This window comes from Achroia grisella, unplaced genomic scaffold (assembly GCF_030625045.1).
Source record: "Achroia grisella isolate CSIRO2021 unplaced genomic scaffold, CSIRO_AGI_Agris_v1 utg1724, whole genome shotgun sequence".
NCBI classification, from domain to species: Eukaryota; Metazoa; Arthropoda; class Insecta; order Lepidoptera; family Pyralidae; genus Achroia; species Achroia grisella.
In genome coordinates this window covers 117,869-137,347 of record NW_026712673.1, presented here as the reverse complement: position 1 = coordinate 137,347, position 19,479 = coordinate 117,869, and the positions used below count along the sequence as shown (strand labels likewise).

General features: G+C 40.1%; 3 protein-coding genes across 3 annotated transcripts; 1 reads left to right on the top strand and 2 right to left on the bottom strand.

The window, feature by feature from the left end:
- Window positions 1-327: 327 nt before the first annotated feature.
- LOC131841475 (uncharacterized) lies at window positions 328-2,721 on the bottom strand. The gene is made up of 2 exons (XM_059189795.1): window positions 1,882-2,721; window positions 328-1,761 (listed from the first exon to the last, which is right to left on the bottom strand). Exons 1-2 carry the CDS (start codon window positions 2,719-2,721, stop codon window positions 328-330), a joined length of 2,274 nt encoding a protein of 757 aa, XP_059045778.1.
- Window positions 2,722-9,991: 7,270 nt separating this feature from the next.
- On the top strand, window positions 9,992-15,014 carry LOC131841474 (uncharacterized). The gene is made up of 2 exons (XM_059189794.1): window positions 9,992-12,938; window positions 12,985-15,014. Exons 1-2 carry the CDS (start codon window positions 9,992-9,994, stop codon window positions 15,012-15,014), a joined length of 4,977 nt encoding a protein of 1,658 aa, XP_059045777.1.
- Window positions 15,015-15,658: 644 nt separating this feature from the next.
- LOC131841473 (uncharacterized) lies at window positions 15,659-16,649 on the bottom strand. The gene has a single exon (XM_059189793.1). It carries the CDS (start codon window positions 16,556-16,558, stop codon window positions 15,659-15,661), a length of 900 nt encoding a protein of 299 aa, XP_059045776.1. The 5' UTR covers window positions 16,559-16,649.
- Between the last annotated feature and the right edge of the window lie 2,830 nt (window positions 16,650-19,479).

The window sequence follows — 19,479 nt, the reverse complement described above, 5'->3', positions numbered from 1 at the left end:
CTGATTTATTTTTTAGTGGATAGAGAATGACCCTAACTATTATATACCAACGCCATACACCCAACATATTTGTACAATTGAAGAAAAAAAATAAAACGTGATTCGCTCCATACAAAAAAAACATAATTTATTTTTTTTTCAGACAAACTATCAACTTTAGAAGAAATTTTACAAGAGTAAAAGTTGTCAGGAATATCATAACACGTCATATAAAAAAAGAATCGTATCGATATTGGAACTTTGTTGCCTATGTCCACCAATTTTCAATTTGGGCCCACTGTGCGCCCCCGCGGTCGTCACCCCGGCCCGGTGGCGACCGAGGGGCAACTACGTGCCGCCCCTGCCTCCCTGATCGCCAGGAGGGGGACTAGGCTCCCGACCCGTCTCCATCCCCTCCTCCTGAACGCTCCTTCGGCCTGGGGCCTGAGTGGCTGGCCGTTTCGCCTTCTTGTTTTTGGGCGGGGTGCATGATTTCGCACCCACCCAATGGTTCGCCGGACGACCCAGCGCGGCACAGACGACGCACCGCGGATCAGCTGTGCAGGTTGCCGTACGGTGACCTTCTTCCCCGCAACGGTAGCAAAGACCGCTGCGATCCTGGGTGTGTGAGCACTGATTGCTCACATGTCCTCCTTCCAGGCATCGGAAGCATAGCAGCGGCCTTTGCCGCAGGAGCTCTGTCCGTGCCGACACCCACCCGATGCGAATGTGCTTCGCGGTGGTCGCCTTCTTAATGGCCGTCACGGGGCCGCGAACCCAGCAGGTCCCCATCCCGAAGGAGTTGCGGCGGATGTCACCCACTCTCACCGCATCCGGGTGGCAATCCCCAGCTTGGGCAACTGCCACCGCCACCTCCTCTGTCGTAGCAGAGTCGTCCAGGCCCATCACGCGCATTTCCGCAGTTTTGACGGGCCTGGCCACCTTTGCCATATTCTCCGGGATAAATTCCCGGAGCTTCGACGCCAGGGCGTCGGCTTTCCCACTACTCTCTGCGCCAGGGATTTCCAGAATTCTGGCTCCGGTAATGGCCTGGCGCAATCTGAGCGCTTCAATACCGCGTGGCCGAAGATCGACTCGGTTTTTCGCCTCCAACAAGATGTTGGCGTACGTCACGCCTTCCTTTTCCGCAGCCGGGTCGATGGTTATTACCACCGCCGCAGAGCGGGACGGTTTTAACTTCGACGGGACTGGCGCAGTGGTCTTCGCCGGCGTTGATGTGCCTAGCTTTGGCCCCTGACGGCTCGTTGATGGTGTCGCCTGGCCCTCCGTGACGTTCACCATTTTCCCCCGTTTCCCCTTAACGACGGTGGCCCAAGAGGTTTCTGCCGTTGGGGTTACCGGGAGGGAGCCTCTCTCTACCGGTTGGGAGGCCGTTTGGGCTGCCTTCTTGGGCTTCTTTTTGCCGCCCTTGGCCTGGGGTGCTGACCCCTGTGCGTCTTTCCGTGAGCCACCCGCTTTACCTTGAGGGACTGAGCCCCGGCTTCCGTCATCGTTGGCGGGTGGACTTCCTTCGGGCGGGAGGAGGCGTCCTTCGATGCTTGCCATACGGCCATCGATCATCTCCCCCATACGCCTGACCAATCTCTCCTCCATATTTTCGAAGACCCGGGAATTCCTCATATGTGCTTCTGTCTCTGCCGGTATTTTCTCGCCAGTCGATCGCGATCGGACCACCTCCTCGCGTAGGGCTGCCAGTTCTGCGTCGAGACGGGCGAACTCTTGCCTGAAGCTGGCAATCTTCGCCTTGCCCTCCGCCACCTCCTTCTCGAGACGGGAGTTGGCAGCACGTAAACGTGCGCACTCTACCGTGTCCGATCGCGATTTGAGGACTTCCGCCGCTCAACAAATTGAGGCAACGGAGTCCTTGACGTCTTTTATTACTGTCCCTGTTAGATTGGCCGACTTTCGGATAGCATCAAGCACCCGACTGGCCTCCCTTTCTAGGTGCTCCCCGAGCTCGTCAGCGGCCCGCGTCTCCTCATTGAATGAGGGTTTGCGGGAAACCGTACGTGCTGGGGGTTTCCTTATCCTTTTGGCCGGTTCCGCCTCTGGCATTGTCTTCTCGGCTTCTTCCAGGGCCAATATAGCCTCCCGAATGCCATCCGACGGCGCTTGGGAATAGGCCGTGTCATCGTCCGTGTCGGTCATCCGCTGTAGGCAGACTCTGGCTTCCTTAAGGCCTAAGGGGGCCTCTTTAGTCGTAACAGATGTAGTTGCTGCATCTGCCGGCTTCTTTTTCGGCGGCATTGCCACCGGTTCTGGGAAGTTGTTCTCACCGTGGAACCGGTACCCGAACATTTTCCGGATGTCCCCGCATGCCACAGGGCTTTTTGTGACAGGGGTTGTTCGCCCACTGCAATCAGACTCTGAGTCCGCATCCGTACGACGCCTCTTCCGTCTTGATGATCTACGGGGGCCCTCAACTGAAGACCTCCCGTCGTCGTCTAGCGACATACAGGAGCTGGAGAGGTCGGACCCCAATTCCAGTTCCTGCTCCGCAAACTCCAGCTCGAGTGCTAGCTCGCCAAACGCTGCCGCATCTTCTGCGCTCATTCCACCTATCGCTTTGTCCATCAGTTCTTGGTCCTTTGAGGACCCCGCCTTCTCTCCGTCCTTCTCAGACACCACCTTCCTCACCTTCTCTCCGTCCTTCGCGGACACCATCTTCTCTCCGTCCTTCACGGACCCAACATCGAAGTTTTTGTTTTTTGCAGCTTCCATTTTTGTTCCCACGAGTGTAGGGGAAAGGTTGCACAGCCGGCGTTGCCTCCTGCTACCGACTGCGGCCTAATACACTTTGGGTGCGGCTGGTGCCCAAAGGTTGGTGCCCTTGCGGCCGAAGTTACTCCTCCGACAGGAAAGATTGAAAAACAAAGAAAAGAAAAAGACGAAAACAGAAGAGACAAAAGAAGTGCCTACTCCTACTCGCCAGACGATATAGAGAAGGCGTTCGACCGTGTGTGGCACGACGGTTTGGTGTCGAAGTTGCTCGACACCAACACGCCGTCAGCATACGTGCGAGTAGTGGCTCTTTCCTCTCGGGGCGGAGCTTTTACGTTTCGGTCGAGAACTGTGACTCTACCACACGCCCAATCGCCACCGGAGTCCCGCAGGGCAGCTGCATCTCGCCAGCGCTCTACGCGACGTACACAGACGACATCCCCACCTTGAGGGATGAGCTCCGAGAGGGAGAGAGAGGATGTCGTCCTCGCTCTATTTGCCGACGACAGTGCCTTCCTCACGTCGTCTCGCCGAGCCTACGCAGCCGCTCGCAAAATGCAGCGGCTGTTGGACCTGCTCCCCGAGTGGCTGGATATGTGGCGTACCACCGTTAACGTGGGCAAAACGGTGGCGCTGCTTACCCACCCCGGGTGCAAATACCCGCCGCCACTTTCACTGAGAGGCTAGCCCATACAGTGGGAACGCACAGTGCGTTACCTAGGGGTCGAAATCGACCGGTCGCTGCGTATGACGGCGCAGGTAAACCGGGCTGTAACCCAAGCCAAGGCCGCGCGCGCTATGCTGCGACCGGTCTTGCAATCCAGGCTGCAGCTGCGGACGAAAGTAGGCATTTATAAGACCTACATTCATTCGCGGCTCACATATGCCGCCCTCGCATGGTACGCACTGTGCTCGGCCTCCAGCGACGGAGACTGCAGGTCCAACAAAACGCTGCCTTCCGTCTGTGCACAAATGCCGGACGGTACGTCCGTAATGACGTGATCGCGCGCGACCTTAAGGTCCCATCGGTGGAGCAGTTCGTCGTCCGGTAGACGCGCGCGGACAGCGGGCGCGAAGCGCACCTGCGCGACCTCGCCCCTCGCCACGTGCGCCCACCGGACGCCACTCGCGCGCTCCCGAGCGACTTACTCTCCACCGAGTGATCACGTCATTTACGTGACGTGGCGGCGTTAAGCCGGCTCGGCGAGCGACTTATAGAGTCCTCACTCACGATTCCCTCAGCCGGCTGCTGGAAGGGAACCGGCTTCCGGCCGGTAAACGAACGACGCTGGGGTGGCACACCCCAGCAGTACGCCCGGGCAAAAAGCTTACGCTCGAGGCCCGCACCCGGCGGTCCGTAAGGACCAGCGGACGACCTGGTCATTATTCTCATTCATTAAATTACAATAAGTAGGTATTTATTTTTTTAATAGAAGAACAATGTCACTAATGTCATTAATTTCTATAATTACCAGGGTGACCGCGTGGAAGTTGATATAATAGAATACACTTGTATCAGATCAATCTAATTAATATTCCCCTCTTCCAAGTTTCGAAGTTATGAGCGAACAGATAAGTATATAGTACTTGCATACCTGTCAAAATCTCTCTATTTTGCCGTCGTCGAGTAAAAATTATGCATTGCAATTCGTTCCACAAATAAGAGTATAATACAAAATGATAAAATTTTACTGTTTGCAAAGACTGATTAAAAGCACCATCGAATAATGCGCTGTAATATCCTGTTATCGATTAGTCGAAAAAATCAATAAATCTATGCATTTATTTCTAATATGGCAACACTTTCTAAATAAGTATTACTGTAATAATATTATTTTCTTGTTCAGCTGTTTTATATTTACTTAAACTTTTTTTATGTTTAATTTATCATAATAATATAGTAAGTACTTATTATTTGAAAATATAAAATAAACATTTAAAATACGGTGATACAAATCAAAACAGCACCATCTATGAAAGTATTTTGGAAACAATAAGAAAGGAAGTTTGGGCAACGTACTATCACAAATGTTCTTCTGATGAAAACCCTCAGCATCAATTTTGTCCAGAAGGCGAAGACAGTTGGTGTAAATGGCGTAAGGCTGAAGCTAATAATGAACTGGACCAATTTCATCACGATAAACCACCTCTAATTCCGCAAGTCCAAGAAGCTATCAAACCGGTTTTCGAAGATTTATCGAAAGACGAATTATTAATTCGTTGTTTAGGAGCAGAGACACAAAACAATAACGAATCTTTGAATTCTTTGATTTGGACTTTCGCTCCTAAACATCTTCATTCTGGTCCCAAAGTTGTTGAAATTGCTAGCTACTTAGCAGTTATTATCTTTAATGAAGGTTTTCAAGGTATTTTAAAAGTTATGTCGATTATGGGATGCCCTGTTGGTCGTGAAGCCCAAGCGTATGTTGAGAAACGGGATGAAAAGCGAATCTTACGCTCTGAGCGGCGCGTAAGTGATGTCGTTAAACAAGCCAGGATTGACTCAAGAGCTGAACAATCTGCTTTAAAAGAGTTTCACGAGGAAGAGGAAGGAATACTCTATGGACCAGGCATCGCCGATTGAGAGTAAGTTGATATTTTAATAGTTTTTAACGGACTTGAAACTTTAAACGCGTTTTTCTCAAAACTGTGTTTTTCAAACTTTCCTCCATTGTATCTCAGAAACGGCTGGACCGAATTACTTGAAATTTATAGGGCACACTCAATATATGTAAACGCATGGAATGAACTATTATCAATCGAAAATTTTCAAAACTTCGATTTTTTTATAGCAAAAAACAAAAAAAAAACGCCTAATTTGCAACTTTTATTTCAAATGTCTATCAAAAATCCAATTTTTTTTATATTCATTTGATTATAGGTCATTCCGTGCTTTTAAGCCTACAAATTAAAACGCCGTTTTTTTTTTTTTTTCAGATAAGCCGATCAGCCGGAATCGTGGAGGAAGTGGGAGCTTTTTTTTTCGAGGCGGGGGTGTTCAGAGCGCTGTAACTCTAGTTTGACTGAATATTTTTAGCTGAAATTTTATATTTATACTGTCCAAATATGTGTTAATAAATGATAAAAAACTTGAAGCTCTAAATATTTACTGGTCGTAGAAAAAAAATCCTAAAATATCCCTAAAAAACAGGCCGTCACATAGGAAGACCCCCTTAATCTTATGGATTTACGCACACACACAGTAATACACGCACACAGACGCAAATAACCTTGTAGCGCAATCGGTGTGGATTTAGTATGAACCATTTTGATCCTTGTAATATTTTAATTAATAATGTGATATGTTTTTACTTAACTGAGTAACATAAACTATTTATTGGATTTTTTTAAATAACGTGATTTATCTTAATTATCAAAGTGCTAATAATGACCATATTTTTTTATTATATTATTCCTAGAGGGTTGAAGTCAGGATGCTGGCCGATTGTATAACTAAAAGCCAAAACCTTAAGTAATATGAGTAACAAATAATTGGGATAAGGACAGGAAGATGAAATTACTATAACATAAATGTACTAATTAATTCTTATTATATATTAATTAAATTTATTTATTAATAAATACAAGATAATTTATTAAAAGAGTCGGATGCATTATTGCCACATTCACTTGTTCTAAATATTAAACTTGGGCAAATAATTATTTTATTTATATATAATAGTTGTATTTTCATGGCTTTGTTTCGATTTCTTATATGTATATTAGGTGTGGCCGCGACTTCGTCAACGTGGTATAATGAAATTGACCAAATAAAGGAAATATATTTAGCTTATAACCCAAAAAAGTTTCATTGTTTCACTTAAACAATGACGATACTTTTATACAACCTTTCATCTCCGCTTTCAATCCCTTACAACCCTTTTTGCACTATAAAGTAGTCTATGACCTTTCTCAGGGTATACTATCTGTGTATATGTATATCTATCTATATAGACTATCTGTGTATATATATATATATATATATATGGCAGTGAATTTACAGGGTACAGGGGAATAACACCTCAGGAATAAAACCTCACATTCTCAGGAATGGCAATGCATGGGGGGCCGTCAGCTTGTTTGCCATTCTAAGTTGTATAAAAAAAGCTTCAACTGCTATCATTGCTGTTCCTGCATCATTGACGTCGCCGCATGATTGGCTGATATTGCAGCTTCTCGTTCTTGGTTGGCCGATTCTTGATTCTTGATAAATAATTACGTGTTAATATCAAAACTTTTTATAGATTATTACAAGACGCCTCATTGCTTATATGTAAGGAAATCACCATGAGCTATAGAGATTTTGGACAGAATCTTAAAAGACCTTAGAAACACCTCTGCTCTCATTGGCGGGATTACTTTTATACTTTTGCTGGAGATTTCTGAAAGACTCTCTGTGTCATTAACATCGTCTCCCTTATGGACTTTAATTGAAAGTTTAAAACTACTGACAAATATGAGAGCTCATTTTTATGGAAGCACAGATAGTAATTTCCCACACTAACTGCTCAAACTTGAGAAAGGAATTTCTCAAAAGCATGATCCAATCATGAAATTTAAGCCCGCCGAACATGTGCAATGGCGTCCCATTGGATATGTTGCTTACTAAAGAATTGAAAGACAATTTAATTGTAGACCAGTATAACCGGTACGTTAGCTGGGCTTATATACCAAGAATACCGATGATTCCAACTGATCTGCCAATACCATTTTAAAGTTAAAATATCTTCTACACATGTAATAGATCTATGTATGTTTTGATCTTAAAAAACTACGCAGATTTTGATTCGTTGTTATTTAATAGACAGAATAGATAGACTCAAGAGGAAGGTTTATATATAACGTCCCAATACTGTACACGGATCTTTAAACGCGCGATAACCTATATATTCCATGTTCACGCGGGCGAAGCTACTAGCTGAAAGCTGGTCTCTAAATAAAAACATTTATAATGTTGTTGACTTATCACCCAAACACACATAATTATTTGACTATTTGACATAACTGTACAGTAATGAAAGTCCAACGAGTATAATAACACAATGGCTGCAATTTAGAAATATCTGTATTGTGTAAAATAAAATAAAGTAAATTGGATAAAATATCTCTAAACATAAAGGAATATAATTTATATATAATTTGGTAATTTATTTACAATCCACATTGCATACTAGATGATATAACACAAGACAAATGTACGTAAAAATAATAATGGTATTTTTATAAACAATAACCCTATTTTAATTTAGAAAAAACTACAAAATAAACATAAAGTAAAATTCATTTACATTTTCTTACATTTTTCTCTCAGATAAGCAGTTTTTTTTAAAAATACTATAATGTTTTTTTTTATTTTTAACAATTAATTGCCATTAGTGTGACGAAATACCATGCTCTTGTGCTTTTCATAGTGCAGCAGGGTAGGTAGGTTTTATCTGTAGCATAACTGTACTTTTGTCTTGGCATGCTAAAATAAATATTATATATATATTAAACAACAACTTTAAATTAATATTCGTAGAAATGAAAGTATGTATTAGCAAAATTAATTAAATATTACTTAAATTATCAAAATTGTTTAGTCGTACTATAGTAATGTTCACTGACAAATGTTTCGAATGTCTTATCGTAGCGGTGTCGTAAAAAATAGCATAGATCCTACCTCGACGAGCGCTAGTGCAGCACTGAGAATTTACTTTTGGCGCAACGGAATTTATACAACTTTCAATTATTATTATTGTTTATTTTTTTCTTAGAAAATTATATATTTATTTTATATTTCTAATTTACAAGTATATTAACTTTATTATTATGTTTTTTTTATGCAAAAATTTCGTTGTATTTATGAGAAAATTAGAAATGATTATGGCAAAGTTTTGTTGAAATTTCGGGTTTAATTATGATCAATTTTTTAGATATTTAAGTTGAAAATAAAAAAAAGGACGATGCTGTCTCAATTTATAAAGTAATTATCAAGTTTTAGTAAAGATATCATATCAATTTATGTTTGTTTATTAATGAACGACGACCCCAAACTTCTGTCTCTTAGCGTTTTTGAATAAACTATTTGAGAAATTAGGAAGACTAATAAAGAGAAAATTAACATTTCAAAGATGTTGTTTTTAAGATAAGATATCTATCTATATAATTCAGGAATCAAAATGTATATCCGACTCTTAATTTCTTAGAACCAGAACCCCAAAGACCCCGATTTTACGCCAAAAAATGTGAAAGGCCTCTTAACGTACACATAAAATACAGTATTCCGTTTTACAATATTTAAGTATTAAATACTATTAAATAAGGACAAGATTTTTTTTGTTTATTAAGTTTCTAGGTTATATGTTTTTAATAAATGGTTTCTATAATTTATACAAAAGGATTTATATCTATTTTGATTTCTGATATGTTGAGGCATTTTATTAAATATTTCAGGCAATTTTAATTGTAACAATCGATATCCATAATAATTATTTAGATGTAGGGGTGGGGTTTCGTATTTCCCTTGTACACATTTCCTAGTCTCTATACGATGGCTTGTTTTCGTCATATGGTGTTGTTTGCTGTGGTTTTTAGTAGCTGTTCGACCAATATCAATTAAAGTTCTCAATATTTATACTAGATGGCGCTAGGTGAAATGTACAACGCGCTATAGTTTCGTTTTCTTTGATTATGACCACTGTACGGAATTTTGTAATTATTGAGTTCGATTTACACCCGAATATATCTTTGTTTACTATCCAATTCGGTGTTGTTTGATTTCTTGGCCTCGAGTAAAACATTGGCCTTCGACCCGGACAGTGGCGACCTCTAGTGGTACTTTAGTGAAGTGAAGTTCGGTGGTGAGTGAGCTAGTGATTTAGTGTCGTAAGTAGCTGGGACGAACTGTAAGTACAATCAAGTTATTATTGGTTAGGAGTAGCTTAGGGACTTAGAAAAATAATTAGTGAACTGGACTTAGAATATTTCGCCAAAATTGTGTGAGACGGGGAACCTATGCCCGAAAACACAGCGAAATAAATGCAAAAAACACTTGTAAAATTTTCGGGTTCTAATAAAAAACTTAAAAAAATTTTGTGATTTTAAATATTGTAACATTCAGTGATTATTGGACTAACTCTAATAACTTGAACTTTAGTAATCAGTGCGACATTGTGAATAGACATTTGTATTTTTTTATGCTCACTCACCCAGTGTATCGTTTAAGACTCAGTGCAAACGGTTATTAATTGACTTTCAACTTTCAATTGGCAATTTTACTAAAACAAAAATGGAAGGTTTAATGAAAATTCAGAAAAGTATTCAAGATAAAATAAATAAAAATTATAGCAATTATAAAAAGTCAAAAAGTCGTAGTTCATATGGATATTTTGCAGAGAGATTAAATATTTTAAATAATAATTGGCGGGAGTTTGAAGAAAATCATCGGAATATTTTAAAAGAAGCCGTAGATACAGACAAAGATATAAGTTATTTTAAACTAAGTCTATTTGATGAAGTTGAAGAATTATATGTTGAATTTAAATGTGCACTCCAAGATTCTATGGCATTATTAAAAAAAGATGAACCAAAGGAAAAAGAGGAGAACAGTAAAGATCAATCTTCAAACTCGCCTTCTGGAAGTAGTATTGCTCATTTACCACGAATTTCTTTACCAATTTTCTCAGGAAAATATTTGGAATGGCAGTCTTTCCATGATTTATTTGTTTCTATGATCGACAGTAATACATCTTTAGCAGAAGTTCAGAAGTTGCACTACTTAAAGGCACACCTCAGTGGAGAAGCTGAACAGATATTACGTCATATCCCAATCACAGACGCTAATTATACACAGTGTTGGAATAAGCTAAAAAAGAGATATAATAATAGGCGCTATATTGCTAATTCAATTCTCACGAGACTGGTCGGTCAAAGAAAGTTGATGACAGAGTCTGCAAACGGAATCAAGCAGTTACTGGACACAACAAATGATTGCCTGAGTGCATTATCTAATATAGGAGTGAATACATCTTCTTGGGACATTATCATTATACATCTTGTGTCATTAAAACTAGATAATAGTACTAGAGTTCAGTGGGAGCACAGGATCAGTGACCACTCAGACATATTACCAACGTTAGAGGAATTCAATAAATTCCTAGAATGCAGGTTTTTGGCTATGGAATGTCTTCATAATAACGAGAGAAATGATGATAAAGTAGAGAGACCAAAAGTTTTTAGTGTTACCGCAATCTCCTGTTCCTTTTGTAAAGAAAGTCATCTATTATTCCAATGTGAAAAGTTTTGTAATGAGAGTTATGAAAGTCGTCATGAATTTATTCAGAAAAATAAATTATGCTTCAACTGTTTTGGAAGTAATCATCCAGTGAGCCGATGTAAGAGACGTACCACTTGTAGGCGTTGCGGACGGCGACATCACTCTTTACTGCACCCTGAGGGAAATTCGAGTTCATCGTCTAATATGGAACTAAATCAAACGAATGAATCCGAGCACAGAGAGCAAGAAAATGTGCAGAGAGAGGAGGTTCAAGAATCAAGTCGAATTTCAACACATTTTGCTAATGGCTCAATATCATCACCTGGTCAAGTAATGTTGGCTACGGCTTTAGTACACGTAGACACTAATAGAGATTGTTATACACTGCGAGCATTACTGGATCAGGGTTCTCAAGCCTCATTCGTTACGGAGCGTGTTGTTCAATTATTAGGGCTTCGTAAAATTCCTTTCAAGGGAATAGTATCTGGCTTGGGTGGAGATCAGTTTAACTTATCCATCAAACATATGGTCATTTTTAAGATACAGTCCATTTATACCTCGTTTAGTTATGAAATTCAGGCCTATGTTTTGAACGCTTTGTCATCCAGTTTACCAGCTCAAAAACTTAATATTCAAGATTGGCCAGAATTATCAGGTTTAACTCTGGCGGATCCCGGTTATGGTACACCTAGTAAGATAGACTTGTTGCTAGGGGCGGATGTTTATGGAATGATCCTAACGAATAATATTATTAGAAAGGGCTGTGTCACTGCCCAAGATACACAGCTGGGGTGGATATTATCCGGTAGAGTAGAAGTAAACCATCAATGTCACCATTCCAGCATAGTTAGCATGCATTCGCTGGATAATTCTGATGAGATATTGCGTAAGTTCTGGGAGTTAGAGTCTGGTAAAGAGCAGAATTTCATGTCAGAAGAAGATAAAGCTTGTGAAGAGTATTATGAAAAGACTACAACCAGGGATGAATCAGGTCGTTATGTTGTGCGACTTCCGTTTCGCAAGAATAATCCTGATTGCGAACAAGGAGATTTTAAAGAAATAGCTAAAAAGAGATTACTGACTATGGAAAGAAAGTTAGAAAAGGATCCAATTCTAAGAAAGGAATGTTCAAGAGTAATAGAAGAATATATAGATATGAATCACATGGAACTTATAACTGAAGAAAGAGAAAAGGTTAGAGCAGATGCCGTTTACTTACCGTTGTTAGTTGTTGTTCGGTTAGATAAATCAACCACAGCGGTTCGTCTGGTGTTTGATGCTTCGTGTAAAGGGAATAATGGTAAATCATTGAATGATGACCTACTTACCGGTCCACGATTGCAGGGAGAGTTGAGACATCTATTGATGAAGTGGCGTACTTATCCAATTTGCTTTATGGCAGATATCATCAAGATGTACCGGCAGGTTAAGGTACATGACGAAGACACCAGATTTCAGCGAATTCTGTGGAGACACAATTCAAACGAGCCCTTCAGGGAATACCGTATCCTGAGAGTAACTTTTGGAGTTTCTTCTGCGCCTTATCTTGCAGTAAAGTCACTTCAACAAGTCGCCAAGGATGAAGGCAAGCACTTCCCTTTGGCAGCTGATAGAGTACTGCAAGATTTTTATATGGATGACCTTATATCAGGTTGTCAGACGGAAGAGGAAGCAGTTGATATATACAATCAAATGGTCGAATTATTAGAAAGAGGTGGATTTAAATTGCAGAAATGGGCAAGTAATAGTCAGAAACTTATGCAAGAAATTCAAGAAGAACAACACAACAAAGCAGACAGAAACTTGGTGATTAAGACAGATGATTTGGTCAAAATTTTAGGAGTGTCATGGAATGTCTCATCTGATGAATTTGAGTACGTTATTAAATTACATCCACAAAAGCAGCCAATTACAAAGAGAGTCATTTTATCCGATATATCTCGCCTTTTTGATTGCACCGGTTATTATTCAAGCGAAGATATACATTCAAAAGCTTTGGCTTGCAGGACTTAGCTGGGATGAGGAAGTGCCATCTGATCTGCTAGATAAATGGATTTCATTTCGAGAAGAATTGCCAAAACTTAATCAAGTCAAATTACCTCGGTGGATGCACGCAACATATGATACCACTGACATAGAAATCCACGGATATTGTGATGCCTCCAACGATGCATATGGTGCAGTCGTTTATTCTCGTATTAAAGACAAGTTTGGAGAAGTTCATGTTAACTTGATAGGAGCGAGGACTAAGGTTGCTCCCATTAAGCAGATCTCCATACCTCGTTTAGAGCTTTGTGGCGCGGTACTTTTGGCAAAATTGTTATCGGAAGTGTCATCGGTCATGAATGTATCCAAGGTTCAATTACGTGCTTGGACTGATTCAACCATAGTTTTAGCCTGGTTGAAAGGCGAACCAAACCGTTGGAAGACGTTTGTCGCCAACCGCGTAACTGAAATATTAGAGGTTTTAGACAGCAGTCAATGGTCACATATTGAGTCTAATCAAAATCCTGCTGACTGTGCGTCTCGAGGATTGAGGCCAGGGGAATTGATCGAGCATGGATTATGGTGGCATGGACCGCAGATGTTGCATGAATCCTATTACGAGTTTCCTCTAATTGAGAATTTGTCTACTGATTTGGAGAAAAAAGCCATTAAATCTTACCTTGCTGTCTCAGATCGAAGTAATGACGAACTGCCTGTCTGGACTAAATATTCATCACTCAATAAGTTGATAAGAGTAATTGCTTTTTGTTTGAGGATCGTTAATAAACTGAAACATAGAAAATTGTTACCTTCCTATCTTACAGCTGCTGAATTAAATTATAGTCTGAACATTTGCCTGAAACACTGCCAAAGCTCATCCTTTCCCATTGAAATTGAACAGTTGATGAAGTGTCGATCCATCCCAAAAGGTAGTAAAATATTGTCTTTGTGTCCATTCCTAGATGATAAACATATAATGAGAGTACGTGGACGTATAGAGCATAGTCAAGAAGATTATGATGCGAAACACCCTATCATCTTGCCGCGTGATCATCATATCTCTAAGTTAATTGTAGCAGATGCTCACGAGAAAACGCTGCATGGCGGACCACAATTAATGCATAATTATATCAGTACCAGGTACTGGATTATCAACGTGAGGAGTATAATTAGACAATATATTAAGAAGTGTATTACATGTATTCGATATAGTACCTCGTGCCAACAACCCTTCATGGGTGATTTACCAAGCTCACGTGTTACAGCGAGCCGTCCATTTAGCCGAAGTGGAGTTGACTACTGCGGTCCTATCAACGTTAGAATATCCAAGGGTCGCGGATGTCGATGCTTCAAGGGCTATGTATGCCTTTTCGTGTGTATGGTGACACGCGCAATCCACTTGGAAGTGGTAAGTGATATGACGAGTGAAGGATTCATTGCAGCTTTCAAGAGATTCGTGGCTCGTCGAGGCCACTGTCAGGAGATTTGGAGCGACAACGGCACGAACTTTGTGGGCGCATCAAAAGAGCTACGTGTTTTATTTAAGGCTGAAAAGTCGAGTATTTTAGATGAATTTGCTCTATGTTTAGCATATACAGGAAACGAATGGCATTTTATACCTCCCCGCGCTCCGAATTTCGGGGGTATCTGGGAGGCAGGGGTTAAATCAACAAAGTATCACTTGAAACGTGTACTTGATGGTACCACCTTAACCTATGAGGAGCTTTCCACATTGTTGGCCCAAGTGGAAGCATGCTTGAATTCTAGACCTATGTATAGGTTACCCACTAGTCAGGAGGATAGTTTGCCTCTCACACCAGGCCATTTCTTGATTGGGGAACCGCTTATTACAGTTCCAGAAAATAATTACATGAACCATAATAGCAGTATGTTGCGTAGATGGCAACTCATGCAGAAACTTACTCAAAATTTTTGGCGTAAGTGGTCAAGAGAATATCTCACAACACTTTGCAACAGGTATAAATGGACGAAAGTTACTCCTGAACCTCAAATAGGCCAAGTTGTTTTAATTAAATCTTCCCCCAAGTAGATGGTTGTTCGGTCGAATTGAGGAAAAGCACCCTGGTCCAGACAATATAACTAGAGTTGTCACCTTGCGTTGTAAAGAAAATTGTATAAAAAGACCTGTATCGAAACTTTGTATTTTGCCAGTTGTTCAATAAGTTGTTATATAGCTATAAGTCTGCATGTCTAAATGTGTATTTTAAAATTGATTTTCTGTAATTGTTTAATATGTGTAATTGTGCTTTGTTTGTTTTCTTTTAATTGTTTGGCATTTAGTAAGGATTTGTTAATGCGCTGTTTGTTTTTGTTTGTTTCATTTGTTTTAGTCACATTGTTAATAGAGTATAATTTAGTGTTAGATTCTTGCTGATGTACGAAGTATGTAGCGAAGATATTTGTTGTATTCATTACGATGTTTAGTTCTATTTCTCTAGATATGTATATTCATTTTAAAAAATAATTGGTTGCCTACTTTATTAGTTGTGTATAAATGTCATGGTGGGCGGTGATTAAGAACACTAGTTCTTGGTGGGCGGAATGTTCGACCAATATCAATTAAAGTTCTCAATATTTATACTAGATGGCGCTAGGTGAAATGTACAACGCGCTATAGTTTCGTTTTCTTTGATTATGACCACTGTACGGAATTTTGTAATTATTGAGTTCGATTTACCGAATATATCTTTGTTTACTATCCAATTTGGTGTTGTTTGATTTCTTGGCCTCGAGTAAAACAGTAGCTAATAAGTATTTATGTTTTTCTGATGCAGGTAGAACGTTACAAATTTTAAATAATTCTTTGTAGTTGTCTTTAAATCTTATTTTTAGTTTTTCCCCTACAATTAATTTTAAAAATCTTATTTGTATTATTTCAATTTTTTCTATATACGTTTTAAAGGTTAAACCATAACATTCAAGACCATAGCCGATCATAGAATCTATTAGAGCCATATACAAACACCTTAACACTTTTTGTGGTACTTTAAATTGCAAATTATAGAATTTACACAACATAACTCGCATTTTATCACAAAGTTTTTCTATATGATATCTCCAATTAAAATTTTCGTCTATTTGCATACCAAGGTAAGTTACACAATTTACTCTTTCTATAGGTTTACAGATACAATTGCATTGTTTGTGCAAACAATCGTAACTATGAGTGATTATACTACAGTGTATGTCCGGTACACTACAATAGGGTGATTTTATTATTAACATTTTGGTTTTTTCTATATTAAGTATGATGCCATTGTCATGAGACCATTTTACAATGTTGTCTACATCCTCCTGCACGAGACGCGAGATCTCGGCTATATCGCCACTGGCGTGAATGGTGCATAGGTCATCCGCAAACATGTACGCTGTGGCATGCCGTAGTACCCGGCATAAGCTGTTGACGTGCATAAGATACCCAACAGGTCCACAGCCCGATCCTTGCGGTAAACCACACAGCACATCTGTTGCCGGTTCGCTAAGAGATTCTCCCACTCTAACTCGGTAGGTGCGCGCTGTGAGATAATCACGGAACCAGCTGTTAAGTGGTCCTCTCACCCCACACTCCTCCATTGCCTTCAGAAGAGTCTCGTGCTGGAGGGTGTCAAAGGCTTTTTTGAAATCATAGAAAATGGCAACAATTATTTTTTTTTCGTTAAGAAATCCATTAACATCATCTGTAAATTTTGCTAAAAGTGCAGTTGTACTTTTCCCTTTTTGAAATCCATACTGACACTTATCTATTACTTCATTATTACCAAGATAACTACTCAATTGATCAATCAGACACTTCTCGATTATTTTTTCTACACTTGATAATATGGCTATTGGTCTGTAATTAGAATAAATTTTACAATTTCCTTTTTTGTGTACCGGGCGCACTATTGATTCTTTAAGTTTGCATGGGAACGTACACATAGAAATAGACAAATTTATTAACTTGGATATTACAGGACTAATTTCTCTTATAATATATTTTAAGTCAACCATGCGTATGTGGTCGGGGCCAGCTGCCTTTCTGTGACTTAGACGTTTAATTACTTTTTGGACATTATACTGCGTAACTGGCTTCCACCTCATAGACACTGATGATTCACTCACATAACTAGATCTAGGAATCCATGTCTCGTTACATACGTGTTTAATGTTTTCAACATCCGACTGGAATGTTGTGGCAAAGTTACTAGCAATTTGGGAAGTATGACCATCATCTTTCATATTTTTTAATATAATATCGTCTATAGATTTTTTATTATTGCCTAAGAGATGATTAATTCTTTCCCAAATTTTTTTAACATTGCCATTACATTCATTAATACATTTTATTTCATATTCATTTCTAGTTTTTGAAATTAATTTGTTACATTTGTTTCTGTATCTTGTATAGTTTAGTCTTTTTAACATATTATTTTTATCATTAAACCATGTAATGAATAATTGATCTCTTATTTTTATCATATTTTTTATTTTAGTGTTTATCCAACTCTTTCTTCCTCTATTAGTATTTTTAACATAAATAGTTTTGCAAGAAGTGTTGTAAATGGCCGTAAAAATATTATATAACTCTGTGTAAATTTTTATAGGACAATTTAAATTTAAAATATGACTGAAATCAGTAGCTTTTAATAATAATAATTGGCGGCGCGGGTGAAATAAATATTGTTTGATTTTGATTTAAGTGGACTGTATCTAAATAATTTGACGGGTACGTGGATTGACACGATACACTGTTAGGTTGGTGATTGAGAACTGCTTGTGAGGATGGAACACAAAGAAAGACAGTTCTGGTAAGGAAGGAGGCACAGTACCTTTGAATTGTAGGTTGCAGTGCGGCGGCTATCGGTGTCTCCAGGTCCCAGCTACTTGCTTCACAACAATGGCACAAACACAATGGTCTTAAACACACTAGAGCGATGCGGTGGATTAAAATGTTTAGTAATTATCACGAATTACAAAAAAACTTGATCTTAAGCGCGATCAAGGCGGGAATTCAATGTCAACTTCAGCGTTCAATTTAACAGTGACGCGCGAGCGCGATATGTCACTTTCGATACAAGCGAATCTTCTCGCTCGCACTTAAAACAAAGGTATGTGCGGGAATAGGAGAGGATAAAGGAATTAGTGTAGTGCCAATCCTTAGAAAATTAACGTTTCGTACCACGCTAAATTATTTATCTGAACAAACTATTACTAATAATAATTATACAATGATAAACAAAAATGTAATGTTATATGGCGCAACCATTCCCCCGCCTTGAAGGGACGCCTTCAAAGTAAAAATAGAAACTTAAAATAAACTAAACCTTAACCTAGAACTCGTATTAACTAAAACTAATGTCTAGGTAAGGGGTACAGACGTACAACCGGGCGCAAATAAGAGCCGGTTGCAGTTTTTACACGAACAACTCGAATTACGCCGTCAGAAGCCGGAAAGACCTCTTCAATAACCCCTAAAGGCCAATGAAGTGGTGGCGCGTTTTCAGTACGTACAATTACAACAGTTCCGACAGTAATCTGATTGATGGGCGTATTCCATTTTTCGCGAGATTGTAATGTGTGCAGGTATTCCGCTCTCCATCGCTTCCAGAACGTTTGCACTAATCTGTCTAATAATGCGTGGCGTGAAATCAAAGAACTGTCAGCTATTTCTGCGGCGGGCAAATATTTCAACGGAGTAAAATTTAAAATATGTGCGGGTGTTAATAATTTTGCGAAACGACAGACATAAACTACGCAGCGAAGAAGCTTGAACCAAGAAGAAAAGCGATTTGCCAGAGCGATGAAAACCGATTCTTCTGGCGGTGTACGAGTAACAAAGGAGAGTTTCTTCTCCTCAGGCGGGTCCATAACAGCAGAAGGATTGAAAGTGGTGACTGGCCATTCCGAAAAGGTGGATTTAGCCCACTGCGGGCCGTTGAACCATAGGGGGTGGTGAATTATTTGGGCAGGAGTAAGCCCTCGCGATAGACAGTCGGCTGGATTGTCCGAACCAGACACGTGATAAAAATTGTGCGGTGAAAGCAGAGATTGAATTTTAGAAACTCTATTCGCGACAAAAGTATCCCACCTGTGGGGCGATGCGTGGATCCAACATAAAGCAACTGTTGAATCAGAAAATGCGTGTATTGCCTTAATTGGATAGCGGTTGTTAACAGCGGTAACAATATTATTAATTAAATTAGCGAGCAAAAGCGCTGCGCAAAGTTCGAGTCGGGCCAACGACACGACCTTGCGGGGTGCAACCTTAGATTTTGCACTTATAAGATGCACAGTACTCACACCATCATTCTCGACGTGGAAGTACACAACAGCACCATAAGCCTTTTCACTAGCGTCTGCGAAGCCAATGATGTTCACCACACTGCGTTTTGTGATGTCAACATGGCGCTGTAATTTAATTTGATCTAGACTGGGGAGCTCATCCCTGAAACGTGACCATTGTCTGACGATAACTTCAGGGGGGGCGTCGTCCCAATCGCAGTTGCATAACCATA